Below are 25566 nucleotides of genomic sequence, written 5' to 3' on the forward strand. Positions count from 1 at the left end.
AAATTTATTACAATTCTGATTGCCTAATAATACAGTTATTTGGACTATGTGTCTCTTTCATCTATTTCCCAACCTCCTCGGGAGCCCTGAGATTTGCATCAATATAACACTACACAACTAAGTATCCAGTAGTACCTTCAACAAGAGCCTGGCTTAAATAATGCTAGTGGAACTGAAAACAAACACAGCCAACACTTAACTATTAAAATTATTTATTACATTGAAAAAGGCACCTAACATATAAAGGCTGAAAAGGAACGAATAAAAAAACAGGTATTGTGCCATCTAGAGACTCAGTTTACAAAAAAGAAAATTCTTTCAATGGAACTCCAGTAGTTTCAATATAGTATGGATAACAGTAAGTACTCAATACTAGACAGAAAAATAGATACTCTTTCCCATCTTCTCTAAGTTCTCTTACATATGTAAAGGGAAACGAACTTAATGAACCACACTATTCCAAACCAGGTCACAGGAGAGCGTTAAGTCCCCAGTCATCATCCTGTTTCTATTTCCTGACTGACCTGACCTGCAAGCATTATGGTGCCCGGCTTTCCCAACCTAAGATCTTTTTTTAAAAATCTTCTGAGAAAAGCTTTTTTCTTAAAACAAAAGTTGAACATTTTAGGTGATTTATGAAAACATTATAGGTGATTTATGAAAAAAGCACCTAACTTTAAAAAGAAAAAAGAAAAAGAAAGAAAAATCTCCAGAAACACGTTGCTCACGTAAAACAACTCGGTTTTCAGAAAAGTCCGTTACAGTATACTTGAGATTAAGTGTGGAACATAAATTTGCAAGATTGAACAATTTCTCGGACGTGTTAACTCTCCTAGCAAAGTAGATTTAAGAAAATAAACGAATCTTAAAAGGGTCCTACTCTTCTACAAGCGTACGCATCTTTCAAATGAAGAACTTTACAAACAACCTAAAAACAGCTATGTGCGCTTACGCGTGCTTCGCGGGGACGTTTCCTCAGCACCACGCTGGCACAGCAGCGACAACCAGAAACCTCTTGGGGCTTTGGCCCCAACCCTCTGCCTCTAAACTCCAGGCGGCCGGCGGCCACCCGGAGTCGAGTTCCCTACGACTTAGCTTCCAGCCGAGCCACTTCCACGTCGCCGCCAACCACACGCCTCCTCCGTCTTCTCCTCCTCCTCCTCCTCAAATTAAATCGTGCTTCACTCGCCACAGGCACGCACCAACCAGGGGGACCAGGGGAGAGGCGAGCTGGCGGGAGCGCGGGGAGGGCACGCTCCCCAGTCCGGGCTGGCCCGGCACTCACCTGCAGGCCGCGAGACCTGGGACACCGGCGCTGGTGCCCCGTCCTCGCCGAAGACGAGTTTGAAGTCGAGCTCGTCGTGGGCGCCACAGTTTGCAGTAGTCATCGGCGTGGCCCCGGGTGCTGCGGCTCCTCGTCAGGCGGCCGCGGCGGCTCCTCAGCGCCGCTTCATGCTGGGCCGCGCCGGCCGGGAGGTCGCCGCTCCGCTGCAAACTTTCCGGGCGGGGCCCGCGAAGCCAGGCGTTCCGTTCCGACCTGGAAAGCTGGCCGAGCGCCCCGCCGCACCAGGAGCCGCCGCCGCCAGTCGAAGGTGCCTAACAGCCACGGTCGCCTGAACTAAGGTTCCCCGCCCCCCCCCTCCCACAGTCGCCGCCACTGCCGCCACCGCCGCCGGCGCGCTCCCGCGCCCTGCAGCGCGCCCAACCCCGCCCCGCCCCCCGCCGCGCTCCCCTCCGACGGGGCGGCCCATAGGCCGCTGGCTCCGCTGACGGTCATGGGCCCCGCCTCCCCGCCGGCCTATCGCGTGACTGCTCTGCGAGGAGGAAGTCACGTGAGCAAGGCGCTGTAGTGCCCCGCTCCCTCTCGGGAGTTGTAGTTAAAGTCTATTTCTTCCGCAATTTCTAAGCCAAAAACCAGTGTGGGGCCAATAGCGCTGTCTAATTAGACTTGGAACCCGCCATAGGCCAATTGGAGACTCTCCTTTTCCCCATTGGGTGGAACTCACGTCGAGGAAGGGGTAGCAGAGCGCTGGGGTTATGGGTATCCTGGTATTTGCCCCCACCGAGGTATTTCCCCCTTATGGCTGGGTTTAGAGTGGTTGCATCAGACCACTTCAAGGTTACTTATACACCACTCATTCCCTCCATACCAACTTCAGTGGCGGAATCTCGAGAGGGTCAGGGATTGGTTCGAGCTTCTCGGTAAATTGGGGTGGAGCTGAAACTGGAGTTGATTCACACCCATCAGGGCACCCTCCACCCCAACCCCGCCTCAATTGTCTGTGCCTTTGTCCCCACTAGCCGGCGCAGATAGCTGCTCTCTTGAGGACATAGTGCATTCGAGGCTGCACCTAAATCAGAGGGGCCAGGTGTGGTCCCTGATGGATGTCGAGCGAACACAAAGGAAAGGCCCCTTTTGACTTCCTCGTCCCATACACAACCATAAAACAGAGGTTTTGTGACACGGAGCCAATGACCACATATAGGAAGTGACACCGTCAAAAAAACTCATTTTCAGTCCTGGCTCCACCCCAAAGAGCCTGCCTTCCCCGGTGAGACAAGAGATGGCCCAAGACACCATACCTTAGAGTCTGGGAACTCAGTCTTGTTTACTTAGGGCATGATTGAGAGAGGGAGCTGAGAGAAGCCATTACTCCCCCACAACCCTGCCACACACACACACACAAACACACACACACATAAACACACACACACACACACACACACACACCAGCACGTCTCATACTACTCACAAAAGCCCCTGGGAGAACGACAAAGACAAGCTCCTTGCAAAGATCTCACTATCTTAGTGAGTCCCAGGCTACTAGGAAGGCCCAACTAAGCCTGGGTCCAAAGGAGCAAGGAATGTTCTGAGCACATGAGCCACTCATCTTGGACTGGTTCGTTCCTGCTCAGGGCTTTCTGCCAGTACTTCTGCAGGACCTGGAGATACAGAGATAGTCTCCCTTCAGGGTTAGGAGAGAGGAATAGCGAATATATAATTACCGTGCAAAGAGATTAGCGCTCTGATAGGAGCTCTGAGGACATTCAACACACACCCAACTACAGGGCCTCCATGGGTTAGTAGGAGCTGGAGAGCCAGACAGTAGAAGAGCAAAGCTTGTTCAGAGAGGGGACAGTGGGCAGAAGTCAAAGGAGATTCTGGATGGGTGGGCAGAGTACAACAAGTCACTGTGTGATGCCTGGACTTTATCCTGAGGACAGTAGGAAGCTACACAAGTGTTCAAAGCAGGAGACAGTCAGTTCCGTATGGAACACTTGTCTCAAGACATTAAAAGCAGCAGAACAGAAAGCAGTCAAGCTTAGCAGCACCTGCATGAATCCCAGCACCTGGTGAGGTGAGGGCAATGGATCATCAGGAGCTCAAGGTCACCCAGTGTTACATAGTGAGTTTGAAGACAGCTTGGGTACAAGAGATCCTGTCTCAGGACAAACAAATAAAATGTAGACAGAGTTAACATATTAGGTGGATGAAAACACTTTATGATATGCTATCTTGCCTTCAGAGAGTCTAACTAGAAAGCTTGACTATGAAACTAGGAAACCAAAGGCTCCTTCGGCTCTGCAACCGTTTGTCTGAGACAGGCTAGAGGCTTACCAACTAGTTCACATGATCCCACTATCCTATAAGCCCCCCAGATCTGGTCAGCTTACTTCTCCATTCCCATAAAACTTAAAGCAACTTCTGGCCCATCTATAGACACACACTTATAATTTAGTTTGAGAAAGTGGACCTAGTCTACCCACCCTCGTGTTATGACCACACGAACCAGGGGCTCAGCCCATTAGGCTAACGTAGAGACAGAGGAGCTGCAGACATAACGTGGTGGCTAAGAGCACTTGCTGTTCTCCCAGAGGACCTGGATTCTGTTCCCAGCACAGACAGGGTGGCTCACAGCCCTCTGTAACTTCTAGGGAATCTGATGCCCTCTTATGGACTGACAGGCACACATGTAGTACCCACAAATAAAAGTAGGCAAAACAATAATGTACATGAAGTCAAAATAAATAAATCTTAAAAAAATCAAAATCTGGCTCGGGAGGCAGAATGGAGACCCTGGCCTGTCAATTCCAACACTTCATAAGGAACCACAGAGAAGTTACAGATAGATTGAAAAATCCACCCATTTATTAAATGCTCAGCAACAGATCTTTTCCCCAGACACTGAGAACCTGAGAATAGAATAGAAAGGAAAGGGGTCATGCTATTGGGAAGGCTTCTGGTTGGGGGTAAACTAAGATTCTAACATAGAGTGATAAAGGATCAGCAGAGCTAAGAACCAATTGTAGGAAGTGAGTCACAATCTTTGTAAGGATTAGCGGGGGTTAGAAACGGCTAGGATCCTGTAGGCCATGAACGTTCCCCCCAACACACACATACACAGAGGCTCCCCCCTCAGGTATGTATACTCTTTTCACTGCTTCCCCAGCTGGGGCCAAGATTTCCCCCACCCCCACCCTCACCCCAAAGCTCATCATCTACTCCATGTGCAGATCTCTCAGGGGCCTGAAGTACAGTTCAGTAGATAGAAGTTCAGAACAGACAGAGATTATGGGGGTCTCTGTAGATCCTTTCCCCTCCAGTGTAAATTATGGCTCAGGCCTGAGAATCAAAAGAAACCTTTTTCTTTCACCTGTTGCCACAGGTCTGGCCATGAGACTCTACCGCTGAAGCTTTTATACCTCAGAGCCATGGGGTGGTACAGCTTAGCCCAGCCCAGTTGCATGTTTCATACGAGAGAAAACCAGGAACCTTCAAGTTTAGAAATTCTTCCTCTCTGTACCATATCCCCCCCCCCAACTATAAACTCTTATTTTAGTTTGCTGTGCCTGCTCTCTACCTCTGTGCCAATGCTGGCCATAGAGAAAAGGGCTGCCCCTGAGCAGCTTTCGAGTTGGATGGATAGGTTAAGGCCAGCCAACTACAACCTCAAAAAACAGTTGCTCAAGTCAGCACAGAGTAATGAGAACCCAGGCCCTCACTGTGTCTTCTGCTGCTGGACTAAAGGAAGATTGCCCACAAGCTGAAAGCCAGTGTGTTCTGCATAGCAAGCTTCAGGCCAGTCAGGGCTACATAACAAAACCCTACTGAAAAAAATAAATAAACAAATAAAAATTGTCACTGAGGATGTAGGTCAGTGTACTAGCTGGTTTTGTATGTCAACTTGATACAAGCTAGAGCCATCAGAGGAAGGAGCCTCAGTTGAGGAAATGCCTTGATGAGATCCAGCTGTAAGACATTTTCTCAATTAGTGAACAATGGGTGAGGGCCCAGTCCATTGTGGGTGGTGCCATTTCTGGGCTGCTGGTCCTGGGTTCTAAAAGAAAGTGGGTTAAGGAAGCCATGGGAGGCAAGCCAGTAAGCAACTTCCTTCCATGGCCTCTGCATCAGCTCCTGCCTCTGGGATCCTGCCCTGTTTGAATCCTGACTTCCTTCAGTGATGAAAAGCAATATGGAAGTATAAGCCAAATAAACCCTTTCCACCCCAGCTTGCCTTCTGGTCATGATGTTTCATCGTAGCAATAGAAACCCAGTCAGTTACAAGACTGCTTCCTGGCATTTACCAACCTCTGGATTCAATCCCCAGCTGGAAGTAAAAATAAATCCTAAAAAGAAAAATCTGTACAAGGGGCTAACAAGATGGCACTTGTCACACAAGCCTGATTGAGTTTGATCCCTGAAAACCACATAAAGATATGATTTCATAAAGTCATCTTCTTGATATCCAGATGTATCCACATGCACACAGAGTGATAAGCAATAAGTAAATAAATAATAAATACATATAAATTAATACAGGCTAGCTTGGATTGCAAAACAAAAGAAAACAAAAAGCCCCCACGATGTGATAAGCTAAGGAGAGTGCTTTAATCAAGGACACGGAGGGGTGGATACCACTACTAGCCTAGGAAGGGGTCGGAAAGTCTTTTTAGTTTAGGTTTTTTTTTTGTTTTGTTTTGTTTTGTTTTGTTTTTTCCGAGACAGAGTATCGCTATAGCTTTGGAGCTTGTCCTGGAAATCGCTCTGTGGACCTGGCTGACCTCTGAATCAGAGATCTGTCTGTCTGCCTCTGGAGTCCTGGGATTAACGGTGTGCGCCACAACTGCCCAACTGGCTGGGTACTCTTAAGGGAATTATGCTAAGGGTAGACTAGAAGACATGGTTCCAGGCTTGACTGGGCCTCTCAGTCCCAGATCTCGGGCAACTCACTTAGTCCAAGGTAGACATCACTGAAATATGATAATACTAATGAAGAAATGGTTTGAGGATGAGGACAACACATTCGTCCAGGATCTTCCCCAGGTATCCCCCATCACTGGACACATTCTAACCAACCCCTCTCCCCAGGGTCCTCTGAGCTCCTCCCCCCCACACACAGGGCAACCTGAATCTTAACAGCATTCTACCCTTGTCTCTGCTTCCTGTAGCAGAGAAAATTAATCTGACCTTGCCAACGTAGGGGTTTCCCCAGGAAAACCACACTAATGGTAGAAGAGGCTTGATATCAGCACCCAGGACCACTTAGACTGCACTTGACGCCCTGTCCCCAGAACCATCCTCCAGCACGCTTGAAGGAAGTGGTCCTCTGTGGCCTTGGTCTTCCTACTGCCAGTCTTAAGTATGAGGAAAAGTAAAGGCAGAATTTTAAGCCATGTTTAGTAGAAACAAATAAATCCGGATACAAACTTTCTAAATCTTGACGGCTGAGATCAGACCGAGACTATCTTTCCCCTTAGTGGGGCCCCCTACTCTGACAGCCTTAGGATGAAAAGTTGGGGCAGTCTCTCAGCAAGCAGAAACATACCACATAGTACCCTATCACAGGCCAGCTTCACATAAGCAGAGGACAATTATCCCACTATGAGGCTGATTACTAGAAATGAGTTACCCAAGGTCAAAATGCAAGGGGCTCTGAGAGGCCTCTGGGAGCATGGTATCCTTATCTAACCAAGAAGAGCAAGGGTGGGTGTCCATGGAAACAGGCACAGCCTAAGTCACTAAAACCTTTGATTCAGAGACAGGCAGGGCCAGGGGCTGCCGGCTGGCACATGACCATGAGACTGTCCCAGGGGACTTGGGGGAAAGACAGGTTTGGTTTAGAAGGGAATTCTACCCCCCCATATAGCCTGGCAAAAGGAAGGTCACACAGCCTGTTTACAGCAGAGGAAGTGGGGTGGGGCAGGGTAGAGACCTTTGGTCAGGCCACCCCTCCCAGGAGGGGAGTGGGGAGGCCCCAGTAAATGTGGTGGTAGCTGTTTGTTTGCTTCTCACTGCCAGGAGGAAATTAAAGAGAATCTGCCACTTCCTTCCACCTCAAGTGGAGCTGGGGCGGGGAAAGTGACAGTGTGTGATCTGTGAATGCTGCATTTCCCCAAAGCCAAGTTGCTACCATGAGCAGTCCCAGGTGTCCCCTGCCCTGAGCAGGCACTTCACCAGGTCTGAGCTCAAATTAATTGTAATGCATAAAGGAGACTCTGCGGCCCTTACCCCCACCCCAACTCTACTACGCTGGCCCTTTACTGGGGTACCAGATACCCTTGTTTTTCTGGATTACACAGAACCTCTCGTCGGCAAAGTCAACTAATGGTTAACGCCTAGGTTTCCCACCATTAAAATGGTTTTCTTGGTCCTTTCTTGCTTTCACCAAAATCCAGTGGACCCCAAAGGTCCATTCTTTCCCTACATACAAGAGGCATGCTTTGGAACTCGGCAGCTCTTCAGAGGGTAGAAACAGTAATTGTGCCAGGATGTAGTCCAAGGTTGACGCAGTTGGCCATGGGTGAAAGTCAGGCTATCTTTATTGCACAGTACCAATGTCAAGTTTGAGGTGCGGCCTGAAAACCTTGCTTTCAAAAAAACATTCAGGTCACTGGGAACTTGGCTTAGCCATTCAGACCTATGAGAGGAGATAGGATTACCACTGGACAGCCCTTGGCACTTGTTTCAGACTGATAGCCTGGGTGAGGACCTCTAACGTCTGCAATGGCGAGGGCCAGAAAACTGTCCAATGGAATGTGGCTTAGGCCCCAACACCAAAAACCACTTTCACATTAGTCCCCCACACTGGTGACAGGGACAGTAGTCAACAGCCTTCCAGGAGATTATCTTCACTACTTCCCAGGGTTACAAATGGCTTCTTGCATATCTCCCCAGGTAGTGCTGGCTCCTGAACTCTGGGGCCCCCAAGATCTTGATCAGGGGCCTCTCGCTTGCGCTTGTTCAAAGAGGGGTTCTCCTCACCCAGTCGACCCTCAGGGAGGCCCTGACTCCGCAGACAGACAATGGCTGCAGTCTGCTCCGCCAGTTTCTTGGACTTGTCCCTGGGTAAATAAAGCAAATATTAATTAATAAAGCAAGCAAATAGCAGCACTACAGTCTTGAAGTCCCGAGTCTCGTCCTTTCCAGAGATTCTGATAAACCGGTGAAAGGGTCATCATCCAGTGCCCTCACAAACAATACAGCCAACTCACCCACACCAAGAGTCTCATAGCATCCGATGAGAAACTCACCACAACGTGGACTGGTACCTCTGCTCCGCAACAGTGACGACAGAGCAGAACATGCGATCTACAGGCCGCTGAACCTGGTGCAGGGAGAGCAAGGGAAACAAACGCAAGATTGCCCACCTGCATCATCACATGGAGAACACAGAAATTAAAGGGAAGCACTTCTAACTTAAGTCAAGTGAAGACTGCCTGATCACATGCTCCACCCATGTGAAAGTACCTGCTGCATCAATCAAGGGGGAAAAGGCAGTTATGCAAATTGACAAAGATAGCAAGTGTGTCAGAGTTCTGCCACTGAACTAAACAAAGGACCATCAGAGCCCGTATATGACTATGGGGCCTCTGCCTACTGACTTCTATGTGGGCCCGTTCCCAGCAGAAAGGAGTTCACCAGATGGCAAAGGACTGAGACGGGACAAGGGTGGGGGCAAAACAGGTGCACCTGGCAGAGGGATCAGGGGATGTGGCTGGAGTAGAAAGCTGAGTGGAAGAGATAAAACAGCAAGGTATTTGGGGTCTTGTGTTCTGGGGAGCTGGTAACCTGAACAAAAGAGACAGATGTTAGGTTTGTTTTCCAGGTGTCACTCTGTGAGAGGGGACACTAGACCCAGAAAGTGTAAGCCTGGAGGCCAGAAGGCCAGTATGAAAGACAGAGCAGCCACAGGGACCAGAGGAAGTGAAGCAAGACTCTCTCAAGGTTTCCACCCCAGGGGCCCTGTGTGTGGGCATAATTCTGTGTCCCATTGGCTGAAGCCCAATCCAAGGATATATCTGCCAGAATTGGACAAAAGCCCAAGGTCAGAGGTAAACGGCTATCTGCAATTTGCCCTGCTAATAGTAACTTATGCACATCTATGGGGAATCAAGTTCAGATGCTAAGAAAGTAGCCTAGAGCGGAGCGTATAAGCTGTGATGCACTGGGGTGTTGATACCAGAGCAGGCAGCACTGTGGTTGGATGCCAGATGGGCAGCAGCCAGAAAAACTCACTGTTTCATATACTGGCTGTGGCAACTTCTCTCTCCGACACCACTCCAGTAGGCACATCTTGGGGGTAATTTGGGGTGGGTATGCTCTCCTAGGGAAAGGAGGAGAAACAGTTAAGGCCCGTTCACCATTTCTACTCTATCCCTTAGCGAGAGCCACCAATCAGCCACTGATAGGTGCTACCGGAACTGGAGAAACTGAGCTATCGGGCTGCTGCCCCGAGGCTTTTGTACCCACTCCCTTCCTGTTCTACCAGCAGTTGCAGCCTAGGTTTTTATCTAAAAGAAAGATGGGCTTCTGCATGCTTAGAATAATGAGTGCACATGTGAGAACTCCCAGTTTCTCCAAGCTGCAGCCGGAAAAACAGCCTTCAGCGGCCAGAAGTTTCACTTTGCCTTTCAAGGATGGAGGTGGCTATACAGGGGGCTGACAGCTCTAGCGTACTGCCCACTGAGTCCATCTGCTGAGTGTCAGGGTTATTTGCTCTGCAATAGGCACAATAAACTCTGACTTCGGAGTAAGTCTGTGACAGGGTGAAAGGGACACGCTCCATCTTCCACAGGGAACTCCCTCTGGCATATGATTGCCCAACAGCTGTCCTCTTAACCCCACCTCAAGTCCTCGCCAGACAGGACTGGCTCCTGGTCTGGGTCTGGAGACCAGAGAAGGCTCAGACCCAGATGGCAGAGTACAAGAATGAGAGCACCATTCAAAGCTGAGTCAAAATGTGAGGCAAGAGTCAGGCTAAGGCTACTTCTGCCTGGAGAGGGCACCGCTGGCCGGTGAGTGGCAGCAGTGTAGGCAAGGGTACACAGTCAACTAAAGTCTGGGTTCCTGAGGAGCTTCAGGGGAGAAGCACAGACTGAAGAACAGAAGACCCATCTCCCTGTCCCAAGTTGTGAAAGGGAATGAGTAGATCAGGAAAAAAGTGAAGTTTGATTCTGTCTGTCTTAGAAAAATATGCCCCCAGCAAGGCTCCCTGAGATTTCAGGGACCATCTTCCCTGAAAACACCTTCTCTTGGAGGGCAAGAGGATCAGGAGTTCAGGGTCATCAACAGCTACACAGCAAGTTCAAGGTCAGTTTAAGCTATAGGAGACCTTGTCTTAAATAATACAGTAACAAAAATCTGGGCGTAGTGGTGCGTGCATATAACCCCAGCACTCAAGAAGCAGATAGAGAGGTAGGATTTATGAGTTTGAGGTCAACTTGGTTTAAATAGTGAGTTCCAAGACAGCCAAAGCTACACAGAGAGACCCTATCTCAAGAAAAAAAAAAAAACAACATAGTAAAAAGTCTTGAGGTGGCACACGCTTTGAATGTCAGAAATCTGGAGGCAGAAGGCAAGTGGATCTCTGTGAGTTCAAGGTCAGCCTGGTCTACGTGTGGAGCTCAAGGACAACAAGAGCTATCTATGTAGAAAGACCCTATCTCAAAAACAAAAAACAGTAACAAAAAGCACCTTCTTCAGAAGTTGAAGACTAGGAACAAGGAGACCTGTAGTTACTAAGTTTGACATTATTAACATAACAGACCCTAAAACTCCTACACAATTGGCCCTGGAATATAGTAGAAACCTACCGGTCAAATCTGATAGCCATCTTAATGATGCCAGATGTGTCTTCAGTGGGTTCCTCAACTGCCTCTGGAGTCTTAGCCAAGAGGTCAGCTCGCCGGGTATCTAGCTTCCGAATGGTCTCTTCATAGAAGGCACCAAGGCCAAAGGCCTCACTATGGAGAAAGAGGTGGAGCAGGATAGAAACCTTAGTGGAACAGCATCCAAAGTACTGCAGGAGCCCATTACCCAACCAAAAAGAAACTCCTGTACCACATATAACAAAACCAGGGTCTGACATCAGAAAGTGCTTCCTACACACCCTAGCATCTGCCTAGAATGGAAAGTAGAGAATGAATTTGAATCTTTGAGTATGAACTCTGGAGGGAGGCTGGGTTGGGGAGAAAAGGTTCCAGAGGTTATCCCCCATGATTCTCAGCTCTCTCCCAAGGACGAACACACAGATGGATGTACCCAGGGAGCCATGGCAGAGCTGGCCTATATTGATTCAACAACTGGGATGTACATAATATCATCCTCATGAGGGCCCATGGGAGGAAAAGCTAATTCATTCCTCACTGCCCATGGCTACCATGGACCTAGTTTGAACCACTCAGAGCTCCAGAGTTACATTCTCTTTTAAAATTCAAAAAACTCTATGTTCATATGCTTGGCATGTATGGGATGGGGCAGAACCAATAGTAGCACAAGCCAAAGGTAGAAAAAGGATTCTGGAAGAGCTTTGCCTTCTAGAAAAAAAAAAAAAAAAAAACATGCACATGGGTCCTTGAAGGCAAGAGTGATTCAGAAAGCCTTGGAGGAAGGAAGGTACAGACAGCCGACATGAGGAGAAAAGACCTGTAAGACAGAGGACCCAAGCATGAGTTATGGCAATAGTAGATAGGAACTGAAAGAGCTGGTTGCCAAGGACCTCCAGGTGTTAATCACCTGATCTGAATGACCAGCAGTAGCCTCTCTGACCAGGATAATGGACACAGGCGTATGTCAAAAGCTCCATTCTAAAGTCTTGTCTCTCTTGACCATTTGTTAGTCTGGCAGGCAAAAAGCCCATTAATAGAAAAACTTCTTCCTCAGGAATTCCCAGACCTATGTTTTGCATTCCTCTATTTTAACAGTACCCTAGTTACCAAAACTGCTGCTTAGATCAGTCAAAGAAAGGAAGGCTTCAAAGCCGTGAAAGTACCCACTTCTATAAAGCAAAACTGTATGACCACTCAACTCCTGCACATACACACCCGAAGCTGTGCCCCTGGTCCTTCAGCAAAATAGCTTAGGGATCAAGGTCAAGTCTGGGTCAAGTCTCCAAGAATAGATGGATAGACCCTTGTACTCTTACCAAATTTCCTGGGAAGACTGGGCAGCATGGAGCAACCTTCCTTGGGGCGACTCCAACTGTTCCCGCAGCATCTGGCACAAGCAGTATTTGGTGTTGGTGTAGTGGTTATCATACTGCACCGCCTAAGAGGAGAACTAGCATGAGCCCACCGGTTACCAGCAAACACTGAGATCTGAGCTTCCACCAGGAAGGAAAGGGACTCTCAGAGGTCATTAGAAGTGCTTACAGCCACCCGACGTGTCCCCATATAAGAACCACTGTAGCCCTGCCATCTAGTCCACCTGCTGTCACACAAAGCTTGAGCATTAAACTAGGGCTCGTGTTCAACAGCATACCCACCTAGACAGCCTGACTGAGGGATAACAGTATAAAAACCAACCCATGCTTCAGTTACCCCAGGCTACCACAGAGAGCCTAATGCTGAGCATCTTCTGGGGCAGAGAAAAGGAACACACCAAATTTTGGCAAGGCAATCTAGCCCTAGGACAGGGGTAAAATTCCTTACAACCAGATCAGCTATATTTTGACTAACCGATCTCCAATTTCCCCTATATGGGTGGGGCACAACCCATCTCCTAAGCATGTTCATACACATGACTTATCAATTTGTATATCTATGCAAAGATAAGTACAGCTTTACCTTACTCTGCAGCCTGAGAAGTGAGGCCCAGAGAAGCAACATGGCTACCCAGAAATAATACCATGGATGTTCACCCAGCTGGGTGCTGGGCAGGAAAGCAGCAAGAAGTACAGGCTTTACAGACAGGTCTCCAGAACCCGCTCCAGCACTCACCCCCTATACTTGAAGAATTTCCTCTAGGCCTGTCTCCAGTGCCTAGGAAGGTGCCATGGCAGGCTCAGGAGAAAGTATGGGATAAGTGAGTAAGTCCTAGTCAGGGCAGGACCGTGATTCAGCTTGTCTGGCCCAGAAAGTACCTGATGAGACCAGAAGCACCCATGTTGATGCTTGAGGTTACTCTCTTTCTCCAGGACAACACACCCTCTTGAAAGCTGCCAAATGATGGCTGAGCAAGAGTGACAGCCTCACCCTTCACCTAGTAAGCAGGCTCAGCACGGCTGAACATCTCTTCTCTGCCACACGCTTGCCAGGTGGCCAGAAGAGCTGGACAGCTGACCTAGGCCGGAGCTGACAGTCACCAGCCTACATACCAGGACACCCAGAACCAAGTGGATAAGGGCTATAGCGCTGAGGAGAGGAGGCGCTCAGACAGAAGCTGCCAAGAACGGACACCTGTCTCATCCTACGATCTCAGCAATAAAAAACACCCAATGCATAGATAACCCCAGGCCTTAGTGAGACTTGAGAACAAAAAGGGAGGTGGAAAACCGCCCTGGGAGAAGGCTGGAGCTTCTGTTCAGATCCAACTCAGTGAAGCACTTTGAGGACATTTTATTGTTTCTACCCACCAGGAACAGGCGTAGCCCAGTATAGAATCTCACTGTCCCTAGAGCAGTACCCAGGAAACTCATTAAAAAAAAAAAAAAATACTTATAGTGAGAAGAAATTGGTTTAGGAAACGCTATTCTCCAGCATGCGGTGACATATGCCTGTAATTCCAGCACGCAGAAAGTAGAGGCAGGCCGGGCGGTGGTGGCGCACGCCTTTAATCCCAGCACTCGGGAGGCAGAGGCAGGTGGATCCCTGTCAGTTCGAGGCCAGCCTGGTCTACAAGAGCTAGTTCCAGGACAGGCTCTAAAAAAAAGCTGCAGAGAAACCCTGTCTCGAAAAACCAAAAAAAAAAAAAAAAAAAAAAAAAAAGTAGAGGCAGAAAAATAAGGGATTAGAGGTCAATCGAGGCTATGAGACTCTATGTCAAAACTAAAAAGTAAAAGAAAGAAAAAGTGCAAAGACTTACATATCTGATGTACTTCTGCATGACTTCCTCCAGGGAACGAAGGCCATCCTTGAGGAAGATAGAGGGGTTCCACATGGCTGCTCGAGCCACCATCACTGAAGAGGCGGCTGTGGCTTGTCGAAAGTCCTCTATGTCCAAATATTGCTGGATGTGGTCATGAGATCCTCCACTAAAAAGCAACAGGGGCACACTAGTATTTCCAGAAAAAAAGATGATTTTCACACCTGCCATTCATCATTAGTACTGCGTTAGCCAAGGTCCTTCAACTATCAGAACTTTAACGAAGTGATTATAAAGCAAACCCCCCTGGCAAGTGAACCATGGCTGGCACTGAAGAGGTATTTTAGAAATTTGACTTTTCTCTACTACCCAGAAGAGTGGCCAAGGCAGACAATATCTGAAGATGTAGGACTAAACCTGAGCTATCAGCTGACAAAAACCCAGAACAGCAGCACCCAGGAGTGAAGGCAGAAGGATCATGACTTCCAGGTAGGCTTGGGTCATGTAGCTAGCCAGTTCTAGACCAGCATGGGGCAACACAGTAAAACCCTGTAAATATAAGACTAAAAAAAAAAAAAAAAAGCAAAAGCAAAACATGTGGAATTGTGGCCACAGAAAAAACTCCAAGCAGAGAAGTTGCCCACAGAGGACCAGCTCAAAACCCTAGACTAAAGGAAGGGCGTGCTCACTAAGGACGGTGGTGGAAGATAAGGAGACTAGGTCTGGTCACAATCCCCTGCTTCCGCCCTAAGGGACTTCTCTGTTCTCAACTATTTCATCCTAAGTCAGTCCCCGTCCAGAGACACCTGTGCTGGGAGGCCTCTGGGGTGACAGGAAAAGCAACGGGCTCCAAAGTCTTGAGTTATCTCTGAAAGCTACCTCTAAAATTTCTTTCTCTGAGATCATATGGCCTAGCAACCACCCCATCACTACTTCTTCCTCACACTGATCAGAGGTAACTTTCCTCAGGACTTCCCGGTTTCCAATGTCCAGGCTCCCTGAGTCTCTGGTGTCCTAAGGTAGAAGGCTGAGCTGGACTCCTAGGTGTTCAACACAGACAACTAGCTGTAATCTGGTTATTAAATCCTTGGGAGCCGGGCGGTGGTGGCGCACGCCTTTAATCCCAGCACTCGGGAGGCAGAGGCAGGCGGATCTCTGTGAGTTCGAGACCAGCCTGGTCTACAAGAGCTAGTTCCAGGACAGGCTCCAAAGCCACAGAGAAACCCTGTCTCGAAAAACCAAAAATAAATAAATAAATAAATCCTTGGGGTGGTCATCAGAACCCACATTGCTAGCACAAGTGTCTGCAGTTGCCCAACAGGTCTTTCCTCCCCTCCCCTCCCCACCTTTTTTCCCTTCCCCTCCCCTCCCCTCCCCCCTCCTTCTCTCTCTTTCTTTCTTCTTCTCTCTCTTTTTAGGGTCTCTCTATATAGCCCTGGCTATCCTGAATCTCACTGTGTAGACCACATTGGCCTCAAATACTCAGAGATTTGCCTGCCTCTGCCTCCCGAGTGCTGGGATTAAAGGTGTGCGCCGCCATGCCTGGCATCATTCACCTATCCATCATCTCCTTTTTTTTTATGTTTTCTCCTTTCCTTTCTTTTCCTTCCTTCCTCCTTCCCTCCATCTCTCCCTCCCTCCGTCCCTCCCTCCTTCCCTCCCTCCCTCCCTCCCTTCCTCCTTCCTTCCTTCCTTTCTTCCTTGCTTTCTCAAAGATATATCCTCACCATATTTTCTTGACTGACCTGAAACTTTCTATATAGACCAGGCTAGCCTCAGATTTACAGAGCTCCAGCCTTTGTTTCCCAAGGGCTAAGATTAAAGATGTGTGCTACCTGGTCTTTGTCTGGATTTCTTCTGCCTGACTTATGTTGAGTCATGTTGCTAGAAGCTCTAGTTTGGGATTCCTCATATAGCCCTGCACTTTGCACATCTAACTCTAGGTGTGGCACCATCTTGCAGCCTTTTCACTGCCCACGTTCTCACCCCGACCCACAGCCCAGCCCACCGTCAGAGCGCCGGTCCAAACGCCAGTACCAGCCTCACTCCTAACTTTCTACTTTCACTCCATTCCCCACTTTCCTTTATGCTCAATTTTCTTTTTCTTTTTCTTTTTCTTTTTTTTTTTTGGTTTTTCGAGACAGGGTTTCCCTGTAGTTTCTAGAGCCTGTCCTGGAGACCAGGCTGTCCTCGTAGACCTGTCTCTTGTAGACCAGGCTGGCCTCGAACTCACAGAGATCCACCTGCCTCTGCCTCCCGAGTGCTGGGATTAAAGGCGTGCGCCACCACCGCCCGGCTTCTTTTTCTTTTATTTACCTATTTATTTTACATGCTAGCAGCAGCCTCTCCCCTCACCCTCCCCTCCCAGTCCCTCTCCCCCATTCTTCTCCCCCTACCTCCTAATCCCCTCCTCTTCTGTCTCCATCCAGAAAAGGACAGGTCTCCCATGGATATCAACAAAACATGACATATAAATTGCAGTAGGACTAAGCATCTCCCCATGTATTAAGGCTGGCAAGGTGACCCAGTATGAGAAGTAGGGTCCCAAAAGACAGTGAAAGGTCATAGAGAGTCCCCTATCCCTGCAGTTAGGAGTCCCATAAGAGCCAGGCGGTGGTGCACACCTTTAATCCCAGCACTTGGGAGGCAGAGGCAGGCGGATCTCTGTGAGTTTGAGGCCAGACTGGTCTACAGAGCTAGTTCCAGGACAGGCTCCAAAGCTACAGAGAAACCCTGTCTCAGGGAAAAAAGAAAAAAGAGTCCCATAAGAAGGTCACACTACACAACTGTCACATACATGCAGAGCCTAGGCCAGTCTCATGCAGGCTCCCTGGTCCTCAGTTCAGTCTCTGCGAACCCCTATGAACCCATATGGTTAGTTTTTAAGTATATCTTTTTATATTTATTTGGTTGGTTGGGGATGGGGGAGCTAGATGACATGACCCAAGTGGAAGTCAGGGGTCAAGCTACAGGATTCAGTGCTCTCAGGGACTGAACTCAGATGGTCAGGCTTGGTGTCAGACACCCTTAACTGTTAAGCAAAATTTCCAGCCCTGTATTTGTTTTGGTGTTTGTTGGAGTTTTCGTTTGTTTGTTTTTAGACAGTGTCTCTTCTGTCTGTCCTGGAACTCCTATATAGGTCAAGCTGGCTTTGAACTCAAAGAGATCCATCTGCCTCTCTGACACGGTAGTGTTGGGATTAAAGCTGTGTGCCACCATGTCTAGCTTGTATCAGTTTTTCCATGTTCTGTCATTCCAGTTTTTAAGGCTAGCACAAGACTTTTCTAAATGAGGTGGAACACGGGCAAATGAGGAAGAATGGTGGCTTACTTGGCTATGACAGGAATGGAGAGGGTTTCGGCGATGGCTCGTATAGCTTCACAGCTGACAGGGTGCTGAGGTCGTTCCTCCCGGTTCCTTAAAGACGAAGAAAAGAGATGGGGTCTGTGGGCTGAGGGCTAAAGGCCATAACACTCCTAAAATCCTACTGTCCTTCCTACTGAACCTCAAGCAGATCAGACAGCTATGGGGCTATCTAGAAGAGGCTGCTGGGAACGGACTCCCTGACCTAGGGGAAGAACTCTGTCCTAAGGCGCAAGAGAGTGAGAAGGCTAAGGCTAGTTCTCAAGATCATTAAGATGGGGTATAACTGCTGCAGAGGACCAGTGTGGGTGGCCTGATTCCCAAGGTCACACTGATTTTCCCTGGCTACCCTTTGCCTCTGCCAGAAATAAGAGACAGCGTCACAAAAATGCTGTCCCTACAGTCCCAGCCCTGCCCTTCCCCAGGGACCTGGAACAGCTGCCACCGCTCAGACAGGCCACTCCCACACAGCTGCCTGTGCTGAGGCCAAGTTGCACAGCTGATCTTTGGGAGAAGCACCTGACACGGGGTAGGCCCCGTTCCAGGGGCCACCAGGGCAGACCACAGACCATGACTGTCACGATAAGTCACAGGGGAAGCAGGACAACCCAGGGCTCCTTCCTACCAAGGTCAATAGCAAAAAGTTCTTCTGCGTGAGTAAGCAAATCTTAGGTATGCTACGGTGATGCCTGGGCCAAGCTATGTGTGAAGACAAGCAGGAGAGGTGACTAACCAGTCCTTGCTTGAACACAGCTCCTGTGCTATATTCTGACTCCTCAGAAGAGCCTGCCAACTCAGCTTCCACCTCCAACTCCTTATAGCCCCAGCAGCCAATTTTATACCACACTAAATGGCTACATTTGCTGAATTTCTGATGGTCAGGAAGCTCTTCCTTAAACTCTCCCACATTCGTCTTCTAATTGCATCCAACTTCTGGGAAAAGTAATTTCCTACATATTGTGTGCAAGACCGTTCATTTACAATTTCATAAACGTGTCAAAATAGCAAGAAGCAGAAATTGTACTGATTGATACACGAGGAATGTGTCAATCAGAGAGGTTAAATGAAAGGGAGCAAAGTGCAGAGCTGGGATTTCACATCAGGCCATTGGGTCCACAGCCCACTGCCTCAGCAAGGAATGCAGTATGTGCATTTATGTGCACGTGTCACCTCCAACCCTCCTAGCTTCCATCCGGACAGTTCCACTCCACTGTTCTGCTTGTTGTTGCTCAGGGTATACCCCAAAATTTAGTAACAGAGATCACCAGCAACCTGGGCTGTTCCTATAAGCCCCTGAGCTCCCACAAAAGGATGCCAGCCCAAGTGTATTTGTCAGCATTACATACAAAAGGACATGCTAGGTATAGAAAGCAAGTTGTGCAGGGAGATAGAGAGCAGCCTACAGAAACACTCTGGCTTAGCAGGCCCTAATGCTCATGCCTATAATCCCAGCACTTGGAAAACTGAGACAAGAGGACTGCCATAAATTCAAGGTCAACTTGGGCCATATGATGAGATTTGGCCCAGTCAGAGCAACAGTGAGAGCACCCCTCTCCCATTGTGTGTGTGTGTGTGCGTGTGTGTGTGTGTGGAGATGGCCCCGCAGTTAAGAGTGCATACCACTCTTACAGAGGACACAAGTTCAGTCCCCAGCTCCCACATCAAGTAGCTCCCAAACTCCTGGAACTCCAGCTCCAGGGGATCCAACACTTTTTTTTCTGGCCTCTGCAAGCACCTGCACTGAGACACAGACACATACACATATACATAATTAAAAATAAAATAAAGACTCAGTTCCCAATAGAGAACACATGAGCTACAGATACAAGAACTGTCTAAAGCAGACATCAGGGACAGCTGGCAGTCCAACAAGGGTAGGCAAGAAAGCCAGTGTCTTTAAATGAACAGCCGTCTGCTAGCCGTCATTCAAAGGAGAAGCCAGTGCTCAATGAAGTGGAAAGAAAAAAAGATTCAGACAGCTCCCAAGGTCCAAATGAAGAGCAGAAGGAGGGAGAACATGAGCAAGGAAGTCAGGACTGCGAGGGGTGCGCCCACCCACTGAGACGGTGGGGCTGATCTACTGGAAGCTCACCAAGGCCAGCTAAACTGGGACTGATATAACATGTGATCAAATCGGACTCTCTGAACGTGGCTGACAAAGAGGGCTGACTGAGAAGCCAAGGACAATGGCATTGGGTTTTGATCCTACTGCATGTACTGGCTTTGTGGGAGCCTAGTCTGTTTGGAATCTCACCTTCCTAGACCTGGATGGAGGGGGGGAGGACCTTGGACTTCCCACAGGGCAGGGAACCCTGACTGCTCTTTGGACTGGAGAGGGAGGGGGAGGGGAGAGGGGAAAGGAAATGGGAGGAGGTGGAAATTTTTAATTAAAAATAAATTTTAAAAAAGCTAAAAAGAAGAAAGGAAGGAAGGAAGGAAGGAAGGAAAGAAAGAAAGAAAGAAAGGAAGGAAAAAAAAGATTCAGTGAGTGTGGTGGTTCATGTCTATAATCCCAGCCTTAGGAAGCTAAGGAAGAAGGATTGAAAGTTCACACCAACCTAGGTTGTGTAGCGAACCCTGTCTCAAAAATATAAATTTACTAACTAATTAATTAATAAAATATAAAAAGTTGATTATAGTTTTGAATACCTATAATCCTATAATCCCAACATTAAGACATGAAGGCAAGAAGATCAGGAGTTCGGGTCAGCCTCAGCTATGCATTGAGTCTGAAGTCAGTCTGGGCTCCATGAGACTTTATAACAACAACCAAAGCAAACCAAGAAACGGAAAATGGACTGGGCATATTCCTCAATGACAAAGCACTGGCCTGGCATATACAAGACCCTGGATTTAATCCCCAGCACTAGAAAGCAAGCAAGTAAGAAAGGGAGGAAGAAAGAAAGAAAACAGGCACACAGGCAGGGAGGGAGGGGAAGGGACTTCCTTCTGTGTTTCATTTTTTGTTTTTTGTTTGTTTTTGTTTTTTGAGACAGAGTTTCTCTGTGTAATAGCCCTGGGTGTCCTGGAACTCGTTCTGTAGACCAGGCTGGCCTCGAACTCACTGAGATCTGCCTGCCTCTGCCTCCCAAGTGCTGGGATTAAAGGTGTGCACCACCACCGCTCCTCTTGTGTTTCTAATGCTTGATGTTGTTCCCATTGTCAGGAGGTACTCAATGAATAAACAAATGCAGAGCTTGAATGGTCTCTGGATTCACAGGCTGTCAGAGAGCTAGGCAGAGGTAGGCTGTATACATAGAGACGCTGTTTGTCACATAGGGTCTGTTGAGGCGTCTCCTTGCCAGCCATCACTAAGAAGGCAAACACTCACCTCCCATGAACTGCAATGGCTGAAATGCCAGTCCTCTCTATCCGCTTCACAAGGTTCAGGGTGTCTTCTAGCTGGGTAAGAAAGATTACAGCACAAGGTGGTCGTTAGGACTCAAGGAAGGAGCTGCTGACTCCTAAAGCAGGCTCAGTTCGCCACCAGATCACACAGCACACGAGAGAATAACCTTCAAATAACACATCCTTACCGACGGCAGGATTCGGATTTTACAGGTCACAGGTCTGTGTGTTCCTTTAACAAGAGTGCTGAGAATCTGCAAAGAGGAGCAAAAGGAACATCTATCTCTTCTGGAACAAACACCACACTACTTGCACTAATTAACACACCTATAAGACCCGGGCATACCAGTAGAAGGACAGTTTGTATATTCATGACTGCTTCCATTTATCTGTTGTATATATTTTCATATAAACTCCATGGGGCAAGGATTCTGCCTCTATTCTATGCTAAAATCCCAACACTAGCAAGTCCCTGCTTGGCAATACTGGTATGCGTATACATACACGTTAAATACACTGAAGGGAGAAATGAATAGATCTGCACATAGTCCTGTGTGGAACACAGGGATTCTTCGCCAGGGAAAATATCAGAATTACCTGGAGGTTTGGTAACACAGACTCTTAGATCCGACCACAGCATTTCCTGGATGGGTCTCCAGGGACAGAGCTTAGAAACCTGTGCTTTCCCTCCATGGGACCTAGGCACTCTGCATGTCTGTTACAGTTGTGTAGCTTGGTCCTTCTGTGAACTCCTAACAGTGGGAGCAGGGGCTGTCTCTGACTCTTTTCCTGGCTTTTGGGACCCTACTCCTCATACTGGGTCACCTTGCCCAGTTTTAATACAAGGGAAGGTGTTTAGTCTTACTGCATCTTGATATGCCATGATTTGTTGAAAAAGGGAAGCCCCTTTTCTGAACAGAAACAGGGGAGGTGTGAATGGGGGGCTGAGGGGAAGGACTGGGAGAAGAAGGAGGCAAAACTGTGGCCAGATGTAAAAGAAGTAAGTAGAAACCCGTGCTTTCAAAATCATTGCCCAACACCCTCAATATAATCCTGAGGCTTAGTCCTGGTTATGAGCACACAACTGACAGCCTTCTTCCTCTCCTCCTCTTCTTCTTTTCTTCCAAAGCAGGGTTTCTCTGTGTAGCCCTGGCTGTCCTGGAACTCACTCTGTAGACCAGCCTCTGATTCCCAAACGCTGGGATCAAAGGTGTGCGCCACCACGTCCAGCAAATGACAACCTCCTTTCTGAGTTAAAGGGATATTCCAAGTGCTATCCCAGAACTACAGAATGAGACTAGGAAGATCCTGAAGGGCCAAGGCCCTGTCCTCATGAATTCTTCTCTTCTGAGAAGTCAGATATTCAAATATATAAACTAGAAAAGGAAAACACAACACATTCAATGTATTTTTACTGCTCCCTGAACAATAATTAGAAAAGGTTGCAGAGGAAGATCAATAAGTCACGCAGTAGTCACGGAGGTAACATGACAAGGCAACATGAGACTCAGAGATCATGAGACAAATGACTATGAATGTCTGTAGCATCGCTATCTTCTCTCAACATCAGAACTTCAGGCCAGGCACAAGGGAGGGAAGGTGATCTCAACAGCCCTCTTCCAAGAACTAGATTTCTAACCAACAGGAGCAGCAGCTATCTGATAGGCATGAGTACTTGCATTTACCTTGATTCTAGACAGACGGGGGCAGCAGAGAGCCAGTTATAGTAAAACAGGCCTTATCTAAGTCCAGAGGAAGGCAACCTCAGACATCAGGCCAAGGAACTCTGCTGAAAGGCAGACAGTTCACCAACAAGACCAGCAGGAAGGAACCCTCTCCAGGTGCTGCCTCAGACAACAGCCTAGACCTGATTTCCCACAGTCATCCTGCCGAGCCTTAAAGGGGCATTAGCACTTTAAGGAGGGAGACTGCCAAGCTCATGAAGATAAGTCACAAAAATTCTCACTCTAGCTAAGGCATAGTGGTACACACCTCAGTATTTGGGAGGTAGAGGCAGGAGGATCAGGAATTCAAGGTCATTCTTGACTACAGAACTAGCAGAAACCTGGTCTCAAAATACACAAATCAACAAACATCTCTAGAAGGTTGAACCCTTTGAAATGTGAGGACAAAATAACAACTGGTTTGATACAGTATTCAGTCTCAGAGAACTTCTTTTTGATTTATTCAAAATAGCTCTGGGAACTTTCTTTAGAATTTCTGTTCACATGCACATTAAAGATTAGGAAGAAAATTAGGGAAGTGAAAGACCCAGCGACTTGCTAGGACTGTACTAGGGAGAAATGGGCGCACACACACACACACACACACACACACACACCCCTTGTACGTGAGACAGGGTAAAAGCCCTGGCTATCCTGGAACTCAGAGATCCACCTGCCTTTGCCTTCCAAGTGATGGGATTAAAGGCGTGCACCACCACTGCTGGGCTTCCTGAGGCTGTCTTTCAACGGGCTAGGAAGCATGAAATTCTAAATCATGCCACATGTCGCTGCCAGAGGATGGAAAGGACCAAAACCCAAAATCCAGATCTGATTGGAGGAACAATACATCCACCCACAGCAGGTTGGCCTCACCAGAACCACTGGTCAGCCTGGCATGTATAAGATCCCCTCTCTCAGCCGGGCGGTGGTGGCGCACGCCTTTAATCCCAGCACTCGGGAGGCAGAGGCAGGCGGATCTCTGAGTTCGAGGCCAGCCTGGTCTACAAGAGCTAGTTCCAGGACAGGCTCTAGAAACTACAGGGAAACCCTGTCTCGAAAAACCAAAAAAAAAAAAAAAAAAAAAAAAAGATCCCCTCTCTCAAAGGAAAAAGGAGGGAGGGATGGAGGGAGAGAAGAAGGAAGGAAGGAAGGAAGGAAGGAAGGAAGGAAGGAAGGAAGGAAGGAAAAAAGAAAGGAAAAAGAAATTTGGCATTGTAAGTTTTCTGCCCAACCCCCAACATCTTGGTTTTAGAGATGGGTTTCACTGTATATCCCAGACTGGCCTGGTCTCCCTTATATAGTGCAGGATGCCCTCAAACTCACAATTCTCCTGCTTCAGCCTCTTGAGTACTGATTTGAGACTATTAAGTGTCTGCTACCTTTCTTTTTTTGGTTCTGTTTTGGTTTTTGAGACAAGGTTTCTCTGTGTACTCTTAGCTGTTCTGGAACCTGGTAGGTAGACTAGGCTAACCTCAAGCTCAGGGGTCTAATGTACCTGTCTCTCATTCCCCAGTTGCTGGGATTAAAAGCACGTACCACCACACCTGGCTCAAATACTTTTAAGTGTAACTAATTCAGATACATTCACAATGTGGTACAGCTAGCATCACTGCATTATTTCCAGAGCTTTTTCCTGACCCTACATGAGCATTTTGAGAAAATTTTCAAAGTACCTGCAAAGCTCTCAGCCAGTACCCAGCTTGCAAGTACAGTGTGGGCCTGAACCGAATCCTGCCCCAGATGCCGAAGGCACATTCACTGTGGAAGGCTGCACCCTCCCTTTCATGAGGTAAGCCCCATTTACTAGTCCAAGCTGGCCCGGAGACTGTAGCAGAATGAACTGAGCTCCTGAGGAGGAAAGCAGCGCTGCGGCCTCCTGACAAATGTGCCTCACTAACGTGACAAACATCACCGGACTGAGAAGCCAGGAGGACGGAGGAGAGAGTGAAAACACCCGTGTGCACACGGGACCCATAACCTCCTTTGAGGCATCTCCTACTCGAGCGTGGACACCACTTCGAGATTCCGTTATCCACTCCATTATGCACAGGGAGGTCTGATTACAGCTTCTAAAGCTCAGGTGGCTACTGAACCGTGGCTTAAGAACTACCACGACCACCTTTAGCACGAGGTGCCACTGAGAAGGGACGCTAACGCTGTGGCTAAGAGTCACAGAACTACAGCTCTGAGTTGGCTCCGTCTGCCACATATTTGGAACAGGATCTTAAGCAATTTACTATCTTCCTCTCTGTGCTTTGGTTTTGGTCTTTTGAGACAAGGTCTCATAAAGTCCAGCCTGGCTTTGAACTCCTGCTGCTCCTCTCTCCTCCCAATTGCTGGGATCTCAAGTGTATGTGTACCACCCCCAGTTCAGTCTCAATACAATATCCTGGTTTTGTTTGTCTGCATTTCATCTTTAGGTTTTTGTTTGTTTCCTGCTTGCCTGTTTAGTTTGGGTCTTTAGTTTAGTATTTTTATCGAAAAGGTAAAAATTGGTCTAGTGGTATGCGGTAGTTTAAATGAGAAATGTCTCCCATAGCTCAGGTATTTGAACACTTGGTCCCCAGCTGGAGGTGCAGTTTGGAGATGTTACGGGGAGACATGACCTCAATGGAGAGAGTACATCCCTGGGAGACAGGCTTTGAGAGGTAAAAGCTTGCACCACTTCCAGTGTACTCTCTCTGATTCAGTCTGTGGTCCAAGATGTTATCGCTCAGCATCCAGTTGCTGCCACGCCTCCTGCCATGATGGACGTTTATCCCTCTGGAACAATAAGCCCCTTAAACTCTTCCTTCTTCTCTTTCTCCTCCCCTCCCCTCTGTTTTTTGA

The 25566-nt window shown here is 48.0% G+C and overlaps 2 protein-coding genes across 5 annotated transcripts in view; both read right to left on the bottom strand.

The window, feature by feature from the left end:
- Window positions 1-1620, bottom strand: part of Nfatc3 (nuclear factor of activated T cells 3) — a 74233-nt gene extending 72613 nt beyond the window's left edge. For both annotated transcript variants that reach the window (XM_038312276.1, XM_038312278.1), the window contains exon 1: window positions 1286-1620. In XM_038312276.1, coding sequence (XP_038168204.1) covers window positions 1286-1388 — 103 coding nt within the window. In that variant the 5' untranslated portion in view covers window positions 1389-1620. The remainder of the gene's footprint in view (window positions 1-1285) is intronic.
- Window positions 1621-7797: 6177 nt separating this feature from the next.
- The window catches only part of Dus2 (dihydrouridine synthase 2), a 46092-nt gene continuing 28323 nt past the window's right edge, over window positions 7798-25566 (bottom strand). For all 3 annotated transcript variants that reach the window (XM_038313005.1, XM_038313004.1, XM_038313006.1), the window contains 9 exons: window positions 21202-21267; window positions 20997-21067; window positions 17633-17719; window positions 14303-14471; window positions 12426-12547; window positions 11095-11244; window positions 9518-9605; window positions 8533-8606; window positions 7798-8343 (listed from right to left, as the gene is read on the bottom strand). In XM_038313005.1, coding sequence (XP_038168933.1) covers window positions 8106-8343; window positions 8533-8606; window positions 9518-9605; window positions 11095-11244; window positions 12426-12547; window positions 14303-14471; window positions 17633-17719; window positions 20997-21067; window positions 21202-21267 — 1065 coding nt within the window. In that variant the 3' untranslated portion in view covers window positions 7798-8105. The remainder of the gene's footprint in view (window positions 8344-8532; window positions 8607-9517; window positions 9606-11094; window positions 11245-12425; window positions 12548-14302; window positions 14472-17632; window positions 17720-20996; window positions 21068-21201; window positions 21268-25566) is intronic.

This window comes from Arvicola amphibius, chromosome 15, assembly GCF_903992535.2.
Source record: "Arvicola amphibius chromosome 15, mArvAmp1.2, whole genome shotgun sequence".
In the NCBI taxonomy this organism is placed as follows: Eukaryota; Metazoa; Chordata; class Mammalia; order Rodentia; family Cricetidae; genus Arvicola; species Arvicola amphibius.